This window comes from Camellia sinensis, chromosome 4, assembly GCF_055761805.1.
Source record: "Camellia sinensis isolate YWXY chromosome 4, ASM5576180v1, whole genome shotgun sequence".
NCBI lineage: Eukaryota > Viridiplantae > Streptophyta > Magnoliopsida > Ericales > Theaceae > Camellia > Camellia sinensis.
This window is the reverse complement of record NC_138964.1, coordinates 163,501,037-163,515,657: the sequence shown is the minus strand read 5'-3', so window position 1 is coordinate 163,515,657 and position 14,621 is coordinate 163,501,037. Positions and strand designations below refer to the sequence as shown.

Below are 14,621 nucleotides of genomic sequence, written 5' to 3'. Positions count from 1 at the left end.
AATAATTTAATAATATAAATTACTTTAATATCATAAAATGACTAAATAATTTATATGTATATTTAATATTTTTATATATCTATATGTATAATTCAAATTTCAAATTATTCGAATTATTTGATATCTTTGTCTAAATCCATCCAAATTGAACTTCTAAATTTTTATTTAAATTTATACTAAATTTAAAAATATTTTATCCAGACTCTAAAAAATTCGACCTGAACTCGGATTAGACAGGTTGGGCCCGCTCAACTTGTAACCGAGGGTCTACCCAACAAACAAACACGGTCTTTAAACCGTCTGTAATAACCAATCTCCACTCCTCTCCCTGTTACTTTAGCATTTCAGTTCTCAATTCTCTCCTCCTCTCCATCTACATTTCTATTCCCCCCCCCCCCTCTTCTCTCTCTCTCTCGCTCACCTGCAAAACTGAAGAATTCATTCGAAACCAACAACGAGCATTCCGCTAGAATGCGCCACTGATCCCGATCAAAACGCACCTCAATCGTACAGCCATGGCCGGTTGGATCTCCTCCAAACTCAAAGTCGCTGAAACCCTCCTCCAACAGGCAAGTCATGCTCCGTTTGGTTGCCCAGAAAACTTTAATGTTTTTTTTTTCCTCGGCAACCAATCAGAGCGCATCTCTTCTCTCTGCTCGTTCAATTTAACGTTGCTTGTTATTATGATTTAGAATAGATTCTTATTTTATTTTTATTTTTTTAAGATCTTGAAACAAGTTTTTTCGATTATTATATTATTTAGATCGATCATCAAGCGGCGGAGTCATTAGGGAAAAACGACAAGCCGCGATCTGATGATTTGAGTATTGAGACCTCACGGAAAAGCACTGAAGTAGTGCCATTGAAGGATCAGCTGAAGAAGAAGAAGAATAAGGATAAAACTACACAAACGAATGATTTAATTGGCAAATCTCGTAATGATCGTAATTCAATTGAAATTAGTAGTAATAAAATTAGTGTTAATCGAGATAGGGTTGAGGAAGTTGGGGCATTGGCTGTAAACCCTCCTCCTAAGTCTGGGCTTACCGACAGTGATTGGACCCAGCTACTTAGTGCACCGAGCCAGCCAACATCTCCGGTTGTGACTAGCGGCAATGGAGTGACTGGGATTCACGGGTTGCGGAAAGATGGTCAGACGCAGGGCAGGTCGGGTTCGAATTTGTCAGCATTGGAGGGGAAGAGGAACCAGAAGGGCAAGAATAGTGGTTTGAGGACGTTGAAAAAACCAGGTGTTTTGTCTGAAAATAAAGTAAATGGTGGGAGGCGGAGAGATGGAGAAGATTCTAGGATTGTTCAGGGAATTTCTAGAGCTGAATTGGGAAGTGGTGGTAATGAATCGGAAGTAAGAGAATCGGATCGGAAGGATGCAAGTCCGAGCCTTGTTGTGGAGAATAAGTACAAGGCAAATGAAGAAAGAAATGGTGTGTCAGAAGAAACACATGGGGATATGGGTCATTTGCACTCAAAGGAGGTTACTTCTGTGGACACAGTTCCACAGTCTACGGATAGGGACTCTCTGGTGGAAATGGCATCAGAGACTGCTGATGGGGTTTCTGATTTGAAGATGGGAAATGGCAATGATGATCACAACAGATTCAGGAGTTCTATTGGGGGAATTAATGAACGCAGTGCAGGGCCGAGGAGGTCGCCTACTCTGAAGAGGGATTCTCCTTCAATAAGCAATAGAGGGTCTGATTCAGAGACAGAGTCAACATCCACGTCTGATTCAGAAAGTGAACGCGAAAGGGAAGAAAGGAAAAGGAGGGCAGCGCAGATCCTAGTTGAGAAAGCAGCAGCAAGGGCCATAGAGGCTATCAAAGAGCGAGAAAATATGGTTGCTAGATTGGAGGGGGAGAAACAGAGCTTAGAGAAAATACTTGAAGAACGGGCCAAACAGCAAGCACAAGAGGTAGGTAGTACTTTACAGTTTTTGCTGATATCATCATCTTTTCATTGTCATTATTTTGGTCAGTAACAGCGTTGATGGAACCATGTCTTCTTTGCTCTAATAACTCTTTGTAACATTGAGCTTCTGCAGAAAAAAAAAAAAAAAAAAAAAAGCCACTAAATCCATGGAAATATCTGAGTAAACAACATTGACAAACATCTAATTACAGTTTACAATATTTAATAATGTAATTTGTGGTCCTGGGTCCTTATGGGTTCTATAACACAAACATATTTCATATTACATTTACATGAATGTCATGGTATTCATCCCTATGCTAATTAACCTATGAAATAAGGGATGAATACTTACAAAAATTGTTTTGCTTGATTATGACCCTTCACGCATACAATCCAACACCAACTCTTCAATGGTGAAACTACTAAAACCTCACTTTGCACCTAAATGGTGGCCTTAGAAAGAGACCAAGAGGGAGAAGTACACTAGGGTAAGGATCTTACTTTTCCTAGCTAAACTCTCTTCTTCCTACATACATCTCTCTTGCACACTTTCCATTCACCTTTCTTCGTGTACAGGTAAAAGACCTCATTGTCTCTAAAAGGCTAATATAATAAGACAAAAACATCATGCAAGGATGATGGCATTTGACCCAAAAAGAGAAGAGACATGCAAATAGTTGAGATGGGACTAAAGGCTCTTGAAATGGAGTGTAGGTAAAGTAGGATAGTTTTCTGCCATATGGGTGTCTAACTAACATCTCCCACTTGCAAGAGATGAGTGATCTGGTATTGTCAAACATATAGAACTATTATCTTAAGGTACACGCTCTATTTTCTGTATGATGAGAATGCAAGATTGAGAGGAGACTAGTTTGTGGCCCTACCTAACATGTGTGAGTGGGAGATGCTTGTCAAACACCTGTGGTAGGTGACCACAATTTTGCCCACTTCATTTCATGAGACTTTTGTTTTTGGCTTTGAAAATCGTGTTGAAGCATATAAAATTTATATATTCATATCTTAACTCATGTATTCATAATTCTAGTTGAAGTATAAAGTGAATTATACTTGTGTGGCTTCGGTTGCATACCAAATTGCAATATAGTTTCAAACTTGCAATTGAACGATGAAGGCTTGCACATATTTACTTCAAAATTTAAGGATTTGATATTCTAAAACACTTGAATATGATAAACTAGAAGAAGCTTTGAATTTTCTTGTATTTTGTGTAGGACACTTCAATCCACTATCCTTTGGGATTTTGAGCCAAAGGAGGATAGTGGCATCCTATTATCTTTTCCTACTCTCAAAATGGTTGAAGAATCAGTATGAGTATGTCACCCCCACCTTGGCTAGCTGGCCTAGCGCTTCTATAAGCACTTGACCTTTTCCCATGTAGGCTTGTTGGGCCTCTATAAGGTGTATTCAATTGCTTCCTTATTCCTTATCTTGCAAGGATCGAGACTTCCAGTTAATTACAATTGAATCACTAAATAATTGTAATTGCACTATGGCCCTCAAAGAGTTAATTAATAATAATAATAATAATAATAATAATAATAATAAAACCCATGTTTTTCGTTGATGTTTCCGCTTGCCACTCAAAAGGATGCGGAGGTGGCTTCTTACTTGACTTTGATAGATGGAAGGGTGGTGTGGGATGTTAGGTTTTGTAGGGTGGTGTTTGATTGGGAGGTTGGCCAGTTGGTAGATCTTATGGCTTTGTTGTATGGTCTTCAGGGGCTTGGGTTGGGGGAGGGTGGGTTGGTGTGGTGTTGTAAGGGGGCTAAAGGGATTTTCTCGGTGCCATCTTTTTATCGGGCCCAGGTGGGACTCTGGGATGTTTCTTTTCCTTAGTATGGTGTGTGGGTTGCTACTGTGCTATCCAATGTGGCATTTTTGTGTGGACGGCTGTGCATGATCGGATTTGGACTTTGGATAATCTGATTCATCGTGGTCAGATCCTGGTCAATTGATGTTGTTTGAGTTGTCAGGATGCGATCTTCTTCTTCATTGTTGTGTTACATTTCAGATTTGGGGTTTGATTTTTGTGATGCTTGGTCTGAATTGGGTGCGGCAAAGGACTGCGAAGGTGGTGTTGTGTAGTTGGAGGGGGGGTCGGGTGGTGAAGATGCATCGGAAGGCTTGGCTCTTGGTGCCTTTGTGCTTAATGTGGATGGTTTGGTTAGAGTGTAATCAGCGGACTTTCTAAGGGTTAACGATTTTGGTGCCTTGTTTGAAGAATAAGTTTTTGGTAGTTTTGTCTAGTTGGGTTTTGGAGATAGTGGATCTGGATTTGTTTTCTTTTGTGGATTTGATTGATTCTTTATATGTTTAGGTATAGTTGTGGTGCTGGTTGTATTTGTTAGCATCATCTTGATGCTTTCTGTAATAAAACTTTTTACTCTTTAGTTATCAAAAAAAAAAATCTAGCGAGTTGAGCCCAAAATCTAGGATGGCCTACAATGATAAATTTTTTTGTAACCACCTCTAAAAGTCCACTAGGCTATAAGTTCTCCCATGCTACGCAATTTTCTTTGATTCATAGTAACACTAGTGAACCAGAACAAAGATGAACTAGATTTTAATTGTATATTACTAGAAATTCACTTATTCACTAGTTAATAGTGAAAGTGTGTTTCTTTGTTTTTTTATTTCCCATATCTGATACTGAGACTTCCTGTTTGCAGACACTACCTCTGTTTCAATATTACTGAGTACTGATATAGTATCTGATATTGATTATATGGTAACTTCAAAAAAAAAATAAAAAATTGGCTTCAGGCTTCAGAGCTGCAGAACACTATGATGGAAACGATGGAGGCTGTCGATTTGGAGAAGCAAAAACATAATAATACTAGAATGGAAGCCCTTGGCAGACTGGCTAAACTTGAGGTATTCCTGCTGCGATTAGAGCGCCTGCTTTGATTTTCAGTATTCTTATCCCTTCACTAGTTTTCTCTTTTTATCTTGTTGGGGTTGTGCAGTGGCACGAATTTTAATCTATTTATACTATTTTGCAGACTACAAATGCTGATCTTGCACGATCGCTTGCTGCTGCACAATGGAATCTTGAAGTAGAGGTATGATGAGATTCTAATTTTAAGAGTTGGATCAATTGTATGATTATTCACAAATTTTTTTTTTTTCTAGTTTCTGTTGTGAACCAAATTTTCCTCTAATTTCAACTTTTGCCTTCTCGGATGTGAAATTTGTAGAGTGAAAGATGATTGAGCTTTGAAAAATGTTATAGTTGTTAAACCGCCTTTGGCAAATAACTTGTTTGTTATTTTTATTTTAATTCTAGTTGGCCTTGTCCATCCTAGCCCAAACCCAAAAATCTCGACTTTGTTCTATGAGCTTATGAAATTTCTTCATCACATCAATTAGATTCTTATTTTTTTTTTTCCTGCTTTTGTGGACTAGGTTAATCGTGTGGCAGAACTTCGACAACAAATTGATTTGAAAGAAGCAAACCATGAAGGTATGCCAATGGATCTTTAGAAGTTTAAATTTTTTCAAAAAACCCTTTTCTTTTCCCCTTTTTAACCATTCTTCCCTTTTTGGTTGTTGTTGATAGTTTCTAGATTTATATGTTTCAACAAATATTCTTCTCAGAGATCTAGGTGTTCAATAAAGAAATTTTAACAGAACCCACATGTGAAAATGTAAATGCCATGCCGCGCACTCCCATTTAATGATTCCAGTTGTTGTTCCTTAGAAAGTTGATCCCACTTGGATTGATGCATCTTGTATTAAATGTCATTGTAAACTTTCAATTGAGAGTACATACAGAGCATAAAATTTTCAGTGTGAGGATACTAACTACTTATCAGCTTATTTTAGGTTGTCAATATAAATTACTAAAAACTCTTTTTTTTGCTTCTTGCAGAACTCAGGAGGAAGATCTCCACTATTCATGATACTGGAAACCAAGTGAGTAATCTTTTGTGATTATGAGGATTGCAGTGCATAACCATGTGTTATGAAGGGTGCTGCTTGTCATTCATAGCTATAGTCTGATCCATATTTGATTAACTGGATCTTCCTATCCAGCTTGTTGACTAATTATTTGTTCTGTTGGAAATTTTTTAGTTCGTTGCTCCAAAAGGAGTTGAATTGGAGCGTGAGATACTTGAGGCAGAGTATTCTTTTGTAACTGAGAAAATCGGACGATTAGAAGAGAAGGTGAGCTTCCTTCTTCTTCCAACTTAATGATATTATGTCACAGTAGTTATTGTTGGCATATTATAATCACCGAAAGTCACTTAGCATATTATATTAGCCGAAAGAGTCTGTAATCATTTTTTTTAAGCACTCAGGGATTGTAATTGTCTACCTTGTAAACCCTAATCTTTATTTATAAATAAGGGATGATAGCTCATCATACCCTAAGCTGTTACTCAAGCTTCATGGTATCAGAGCCGAACCTATAGGGTTTCGGTTCACCCTCGTTGGTAGACCTTCTTCACCAACAACACTCTAGGGTTCGAAGCTTACCTGGGTGGATCGTCTTCCTCAGCCGTCTTCCTCAGTCGACCTCCTCGCCTTCCTCTGTCGATCATCACTCAGCCGTCATCTCCTCCAGCCATCTCGGCGATCTCCTCCAGCCATTTCGTCCCTCGCCTCAGTCGATCTCGTCTCAGTCGATCTCCTCCGCAACTCAGTCGATCTCCTCCGCAACTCAGTCTTCTTCGTCACTCACTGTGGTATATATAAATATATATATATATACATATATATCCTAATATTTATATAAATATAGCCTGATATAGAGATATTTATATATATACAGACATGTATCCATAAATAACTCAATTTAAAAAAAAAAAAAATAATAATAATTAATTAATTAATTAATTAATTAATTCAAAAAAAAAAAACAAAAAAAAAACAAAAAAAAAAAAAAAACAAAAAAAAAAAAAAAACAAAAATAAAATAAAATAAAATGGTTTCGTAATTTTGTTATGTCTTTATAGTGGTCATTGTACCTGATATCTCACTTCCACCTTCTGGGTTTGTGATTTCCACTAGTTTGTTGCGGGTTTGGTAGTATTGTATCCATGACAGATTCCACTAGTGTGTCCTCTTCGTCTCAAACACCAAAAAGTGAGAGTCTCATTCTACCTACTACCATGACTGAGAACTCCAACCCTAGTCTGAAATTCACCACCTCTCTATTTAATGGTCAGAACTACCTAGCATGGTCTCAAAGTTTGACTTTATTTTTGAAAAGCAGAGGGAAGATGGGGTATGTTGATGGCAGGATACAGGCACCTAGTACCACTGACTCAGGTTATGACCAATGGGAGATTACTAACTCTTTGATTATGAGTTGGCTTATCCATTCGATGGTTCCAGAACTTGGTGAGGGCTACTTGTCTATGGAGACTGCCCAGGACATTTGGGAGGCTGTGGCTGTTACCTATTCCTGCAAAGGAAATTTTTCACAGGCATTTGAGTTGCGTCGCTCTATTGAAAGCACACTTCAGGGGGAGCAGACTGTTCTTCAGTACTTCACTTTCCTCACCAACGGCTGGAAACGCCTTGACCACCTGGAAGACTATAAGCCCGTTTGCCCTACTGATTCTGTCGGGTACAAGAAGTTCATCGCACGGGAACGGGTCTTTAAATTTTTGGCCGGCCTAAATATGGAGTATGATCCAGTTAGGGGTCGAGTTCTGAGTATGGACACTCTTCCTTCACTACAGGAGGCATTTGCTTATGTACAAAATGAGGAGAGTCGTCGGTCTGCTATGATGTCCCCTGTCTCTACTGACCGTTCCGCATTACTGTCTACTCCTCGAGATGGTCTCAGCCTGCCTCCTCCATCTGCTGCTAAGGAGTCTGTATTCTGTGATTATTGCAAGAAGCCGCGGCATACTCGTGAGACATGTTGGAAGCTTCATGGGACCCCATCTGGGAGTCGAGGTGATCGGTCTGGTTCGCGAGGAGGTCGGTCAGGCCACTCTCGAGGACGTGGTTCCTATTCCCGGGCTCATCAGTCTAGTGCCGTTGATACCCTTGATTCTAATTCCACTTCTGTTACCCAGGCTTCTGATACTGAGCTGGAGGATGCTTTGCGCCAATTGTTGGACCGTCGATCTTCTACTACTCTCAGTACCGCTTCCTCGTCCTTTGCCCGCTCAGGTAACTTAGCATCTTCTCCTTGTACTTTCCTGTGTCATACATCTTTGCCTTGGATTATTGATTCTGGTGCCTCAGATCATATGTCTGGCTCCTCTGATCTTTTCTCTGCCTATAAGCCCTCTTCAGGTCAGGACAAAGTTAGGATTGCCGATGGAACTGTTTCTTCCATTTCTGGAAAAGGTTTAGTCCAAGTCACTCCTACCATGCATCTATCTTCTGTTCTCCATGTTCCCAAGTTTTCTGTTAATCTGTTATCCTTAAGTCGTCTTACCCAGGATTTGAATTGTTGTGTGACGTTTTTTCCTGATCATTGTCTTTTTCAGGACCTTGTCACGGGGAGGACGATTGGCAGTGGTAGTGCAGAAAATGGTCTCTACTTCCTAGATCAACCGGACAAACTTGCTTATTCTTCCACCACGTCTTCTACTACTCCCGCTGATGTATGGCTGTGGCATCGGCGTCTTGGGCATCCCTCATTTCATTTACTTAAGCATTTATTTCCTTCTAGTTTTGCAAATCATCATGTGTCTGACTTTCTTTGTGAGTCTTGTCAACTTGGAAAACAACATAGAGCTTCTTTTGCTCCCAGTTTGAATAAAAGCTTAGTTCCTTTTTCATTAATACATTCTGATGTTTGGGGTCCCTCTCGTGTTCTGTCTGTGAAAGGTCATCGCTGGTTTGTTACATTTATTGATGATTTTTCTCGTGCTACTTGGGTGTATCTCATGAAAGATAAGAGTGAAGTTTTCTCTGTGTTTCGCACTTTTCATAAGATGATTTGTACTCAGTTTGGGGCCACTATCAAAATATTTCGTTCTGATAATGGCGGGGAATACATAGATTCTGGGTTAGGGCAATATTTCTCTACTCATGGCATTATCCATCAGACCTCTTGTACCAATACCCCTCAACAAAATGGGGTGGCTGAACGCAAGAATCGGCATCTTCTTGACATAGCTCGGTGCATGTGTTTTTTTATGAACGTGCCTCGACCCTATTGGGGCGATGCCGTTCTCACCGCTGCCCATCTTATTAATCGTCTCCCTACCCAGGTCTTGGACAAACAGGCTCCACTTCACGTCCTCCTCGGTTCTCAGTCCTTGTTTTCTATTCCTCCCAAAATATTTGGTTGTGTCTGTTTTGTCCATAATCACTCTCCCTCTCGTGGTAAGTTGGACCCTCGCTCCCTCAAGTGTGTTTTCCTTGGTTATTCTCCTACTCAAAAGGGGTATAAATGTTACCACCCTCCTTCTCGTAAGTGGTTTGTGTCCATGGATGTCACTTTCTTTGAGTCCCAGTCCTATTTCTTGTCTTCTCCGGTGTCACCGTCCTCATTTCCGGGGGAGCCTTGGTGTGAAGTGAGTCCTGTGCCTCCTATGGTAGAAGTAAGTCCTGTGCCTCCTATGATAGAACCAGTTGTTCTTGCACCCCCATCTTCTACTGGAACTCCCTCTTCTACTGGAACTATAGAACCCACTGTCACCAAGAATAAGGATGGCCATGTTTATGTCCGGGACATCGACAGAAAACAAGTTAATTGGATACACGGGACCATTTCTGCTACTCCACTGCCATCTCCTGCTTCTGATGAGAGTCTAGGTAACTTTGAATCTCGTGAGTCCATTGACCTTGATGTTCCTATTGCCAAAAGGAAGGGTGTGAGATCTTGTACTCAACATCCTATCTCCCAGTTTGTATCATACTCTCATTTGTCATCCTCATATAGAGCGTTTGTGTCCAATATTTCCTCTGTTAGCATTCCTAACCATTTTCAGGATGCTCTTGCTATCTCTGAGTGGAAACTAGCCATGATTGAGGAAATGAAAGCACTTAGGAAGAATGGCACTTGGGAATTGACTGAGTTACCTACGGGCAAACGACCTGTGGGCTGTAAATGGGTATATACTGTGAAACACAAAGCAGATGGGTCTATTGAGCGTTACAAGGCAAGACTTGTGGCAAAAGGGTTTACTCAGACATATGGCATTGATTATCAGGAGACCTTCGCACCCGTGGCTAAAATGAATTCAGTCAGAGTACTTCTCTCTCTAGCAGCTAATCTAGATTGGCCACTTTATCAGTTTGATGTCAAGAATGCTTTTCTCCATGGTGACCTCGAAGAAGAAGTATATATGGACATTCCTCCGGGTTTTGAGGATCATCAAACAGAAGGGAAAGTATGCAAACTTCGGAAGTCATTATATGGTCTCAAACAGTCTCCAAGGGCTTGGTTCGAGAGATTCACTCAGGCTATGTTTAAATATGGCTTCAAACAAAGTCAGGCAGATCACACATTATTTGTGAAACATTCCTCATGCGGTAAGACTACAGCACTTATTGTATATGTAGATGACATAGTTCTTACAGGCAATGATAGTTGGGAAATACCTCTGTTGAAGAAATATTTAGCCAAAGAATTTGAAATCAAAGACTTGGGAAGCTTGAAGTATTTTCTGGGAATTGAAGTTGAGCGCTCTAAGGATGGGATATTTATCTCACAGAGAAAATATGTGCTTGACCTGTTGAAGGAAACTGGGATGCTTGGCTGCAAGGCATGTGCCACCCCACTGGAACCTAATCAGAAATTGGGGGATGATGAAGGAGGCGAAGTTGTAGATAGGGGGAGCTATCAACGTTTAGTGGGTAAGCTCATTTACCTATCTCACACCCGTCCTGATATTGCTGTTTCTGTCAGTGTAGTTAGTCAGTTTATGCATGCTCCTCATCAGATTCACCTTGAGGCTGTCATGAGAATCTTGAGGTATTTGAAGTCTGCTCCTGGTAAGGGTCTGTATTTTTCAAAGTATGATCATCTTCGTGTAGAAGCCTATACAGATGCTGACTGGGCTGGGTCAGTAACTGATAGGAGATCAACTTCAGGGTATTGTACATTTGTCGGCGGCAACCTAGTTACTTGGAGGAGTAAGAAACAGAATGTGGTTGCCAGGTCAAGTGCAGAAGCTGAGTTTAGAGCTATGGCACAAGGTGTGTGTGAACTTTTATGGATCAAATTATTGTTGAGTGATCTAGGTATTGCTCAGACGGACTCCATGCGGTTATACTGTGATAATAAGGCCGCCATCAACATTGCTCACAATCCAGTTCAACATGACAGGACAAAACATGTTGAGATTGATCGCCACTTCATTAAGGAGAAACTCACTAGTGGTACCATTTGTACTCCTTTTGTTCAGTCTGGTGACCAACTTGCTGACATTCTCACCAAGGGAGTTGGGAATAAACCGTTTCACGACATATTAGGCAAGCTGGGCATGAGAGATATCTTCGCACCAGCTTGAGGGGGAGTGTTGGCATATTATAATCACCGAAAGTCACTTAGCATATTATATTAGCCGAAAGAGTCTGTAATCATTTTTTTTAAGCACTCAGGGATTGTAATTGTCTACCTTGTAAACCCTAATCTTTATTTATAAATAAGGGATGATAGCTCATCATACCCTAAGCTGTTACTCAAGCTTCAGTTATATATTTGAGTAGGTATGTATGAGATGGATGGAAGTAGTTATGTATACGAATTGTATAAATGTTTCTATAGATGTTTGCGTATTTTACTGTTGTGAGGTTGGAAAGGTGTGATGGCAGCATGGGATGGCGGACATATTGGTGTTGGTGGTGTAGTTATGGGTGTTGCCATGGACCATGGTGTTGTGCAATAGAGAAAGACAGGAATAATGGGATTTTTTTAAATGCATTGTTATTTGAGTCAATGACATACATAGGTTTAAATTACATACCTTTCAGATGAAGTTTGGCTATATTAAACTTACTCGTGGATGTTGTGATGGTAAAATGAACAAAATGATGTATCATCCTATAATTGGTGTACCAAATTATATGAGCCCTTTGATTTATCATCCCACCGCAGCCCCGTTAGTTCCATATGGGGTCACTGTCTCATTTACAATAATTTACCATTAGTTTCGCATTTGTTTAGTAACAGATATTCACATTTATTTGATCTCTGAAACCTCATTTTCTTGTTTGACACAGGCAAAGACTCTGGAAACAAATATTGAAATGACCCGAAAAGATATAGAGAATCCAACTGAAGTGGAAGTTGAGCTAAAACGGAGGCTTGGTCAGTTGACTGACCATTTGATTCAGAAACAAGCCCAGGTTTGTTTTTCATGCACCGACTTGATTTGAAAGTTGAATTCCAGTTGTAAGGAAGCTTAAAATTGTTTGCTTTTAAAGGTCAAATTCACTTGCTTTGAATATTATGCATACAAGGATGTGCAAGCATAGTTTTGCGTGACAGTAAGTCAGGAAATTATTAATCAAGGTTTAAAAGGATCTGAATAGTACATGAAGGTGGAAAAGTACTTAAAAGGGTACAAAGACTGTAGATATGTTAGGGCCACTCACCAACGTATGACATAAGTGAAATTTAGAGGAAGAATCATAATTTATGGAGACTTCAAAAATGACAAGGAGAAATGTGATTTTACTACTCTAAGTCTCTTGCAAGGAGAAGGGCATTTATCTTCTTAGGGTTCAAGAGAAAGCTTATTTCCAACAGTAAGCGTTGGAAACTCGTCATTTATTCTCAATGAAAGATGTTATAATATTTGTATGGGATTCAGTGTAACTAAACACTGCTAACGTGTAGCCTTGACCCTCAATTAAGTCTTGTTAATTCCAACCCCTTTTATTCCTTTTCTCCTCAGCCATGGTTCTTAAATATTAAACAGATATTCTATATCATTTCCTGTAATAATGAATTCAGAGTTTTAACTGCTAAATCTTAGTTTTGTGTAATTACAAGAATTGAATGGTTGGCTGATTACAAATGAAGTACACCCCCGTTCTAACTCCGTTTGTTCTATCAGGTTGAGGCGTTGTCTTCTGAGAAAGCCACACATTTGCTTAGAATTGAGGTGCATCATCTTTACTTGTACTATTGCTAACTATATTTATAAATTGGATTTTGTTACATGTTAAGAGGCTTAAAAAAAATTGTACATTCTACATGAAAGTAAGTGTAATAAATAATGTACAATCTTTTACTCATTCTTAACATGTGCCCCTAGGGCATATAATAACAAGACCTTTGTAAATTTTTGTCTCCATTATTTTTGCAGGCAGTTTCAAGGTTATTGGACGAAAACAAATCAAAGCTGAATGCCACAGATATTGAATCGGGGATTTGGGAGTTCTCCAACTCAAAGCTGAGGCCGTTGTTCAAAGAGAGAATGCAATCTGGCCGGCAACATCTAGGATCATTGGTTCGGCAGTTGGACTCTATCTTTTGCGCGGGTGCGGTGTTTCTAAGAAGAAATTCCACTGCAAGGCTGTGGTCTTTTGTTTACCTTGTATGCCTTCATTTCTGGGTGGTATACATTCTAATGTCGCACTCTCCGGTATCAGATGAGGCCAGGTCAGGTGCTGTTATTTCCTTGGAGAATATCAATAACACTGGAGGTGTCTGATTTATTTTTATGATTTGTTTGTGTTGTTGCCTATTGGTTTTACCAAGTATATATATATATTGTTTTATGGGGTACTTAAATGTTACCTGGGGGGTGTAATTACGCAGTTTTTTTCCCAGTCCAATAACAACACAATGGATGATGATGCACAGAAATGTATTATTTACTTATCAATGCTAACGAGGGAATAAGTCATAATACAACTATTTTAGTTAAGAATGCATTTTCATATTCAAATTGGTAGTTAAGAATGCATTTTCATATTCAAATTGGTAGTGTTCTTTCTCTGCCTGGGCCATCAGGAGAATTTGATTAGTCTGACCGTTTGCTTTTGTTTCGCCTGCCTAGTTTAAATGCAAATATTTATTTTTAAAAAGCAAGAAATTATCACATATATACCCAATAAGTAATTGAAAGCTGGCCTTTGGGAGCTTAATATTGGTCATCGGTATAGATAGGAGTGCCCCTTCCCACCTATGGGATTGAGTTGCTTCCATTGACGTTAATGACTAGTGAAATTTTCATATTTGAAGGAAGAAGAAAAAAAAATAGGAAACAATTTGTCCTTATAATATGGTCTCGAAATACTTTACATGAATTATAAAATTAATAAACTACTCGTATGATTTTGGATTAAATTATTATTGTCATATTATGAGAGACAAGTTTGGCACCAAAATGAGTATTTCTTTTTTCCTCTAGTAGTGTTAGAAGGGACAATAATACAGTTTTGGTCATTACAGAAACAAATGTAACAATATTACTCTTTTACATTGTAGCTAAGTTCCTTTTTCATGTGGAGATTTTTTTATTTTCTTCTTTCTTTTTCTAAATTAATTGATTTACTTGCAAAGTTTGTTTGGTATTATCTTGTACATGTAACCCAGTGTGCTGGCTTTTCTAAACGAATGGAATTCTTAATTTTTGCTTTTGGCCACAAAAAAGGAAAAAATAAAATATCATATACATGAAAATTGGAAAAACTAATTGCATATCAATTGAAACTTTGCAATTAGTCGAACCGGGCACAAGGCATAATTATCAATTGCATTTAGTTTTTCCAATTTTGATTTATCAAATATGTCCTAGAAT

General features: G+C 39.0%; 1 protein-coding gene across 1 annotated transcript; it reads left to right on the top strand.

Annotated features, from left to right (window-relative positions):
• The first annotated feature begins 235 nt into the window (after nt 1-235).
• Nucleotides 236-13,745, top strand: GC2 (golgin Putative 2). The gene is made up of 10 exons (XM_028228063.2): nt 236-569; nt 764-1,930; nt 4,714-4,824; nt 4,953-5,012; nt 5,356-5,413; nt 5,822-5,865; nt 6,025-6,117; nt 12,091-12,216; nt 12,930-12,977; nt 13,182-13,745. Exons 1-10 carry the CDS (start codon nt 516-518, stop codon nt 13,527-13,529), a joined length of 2,109 nt encoding a protein of 702 aa, XP_028083864.1. The 5' UTR covers nt 236-515; the 3' UTR covers nt 13,530-13,745.
• The last annotated feature ends 876 nt before the right edge of the window (nt 13,746-14,621 follow it).

Excerpts from the sequence above, each read along its gene's own strand:
- GC2 (XM_028228063.2), top strand. The coding sequence starts at position 516 with ATGGCCGGTTGGATCTCCTCCAAACTCAAAGTCGCTGAAACCCTCCTC. Across the intron at positions 5,414-5,821 it reads GAAAGAAGCAAACCATGAAG|AACTCAGGAGGAAGATCTCC; the intron begins GTATGCCAATGG and ends TGCTTCTTGCAG. Across the intron at positions 5,866-6,024 it reads TTCATGATACTGGAAACCAA|TTCGTTGCTCCAAAAGGAGT; the intron begins GTGAGTAATCTT and ends GAAATTTTTTAG.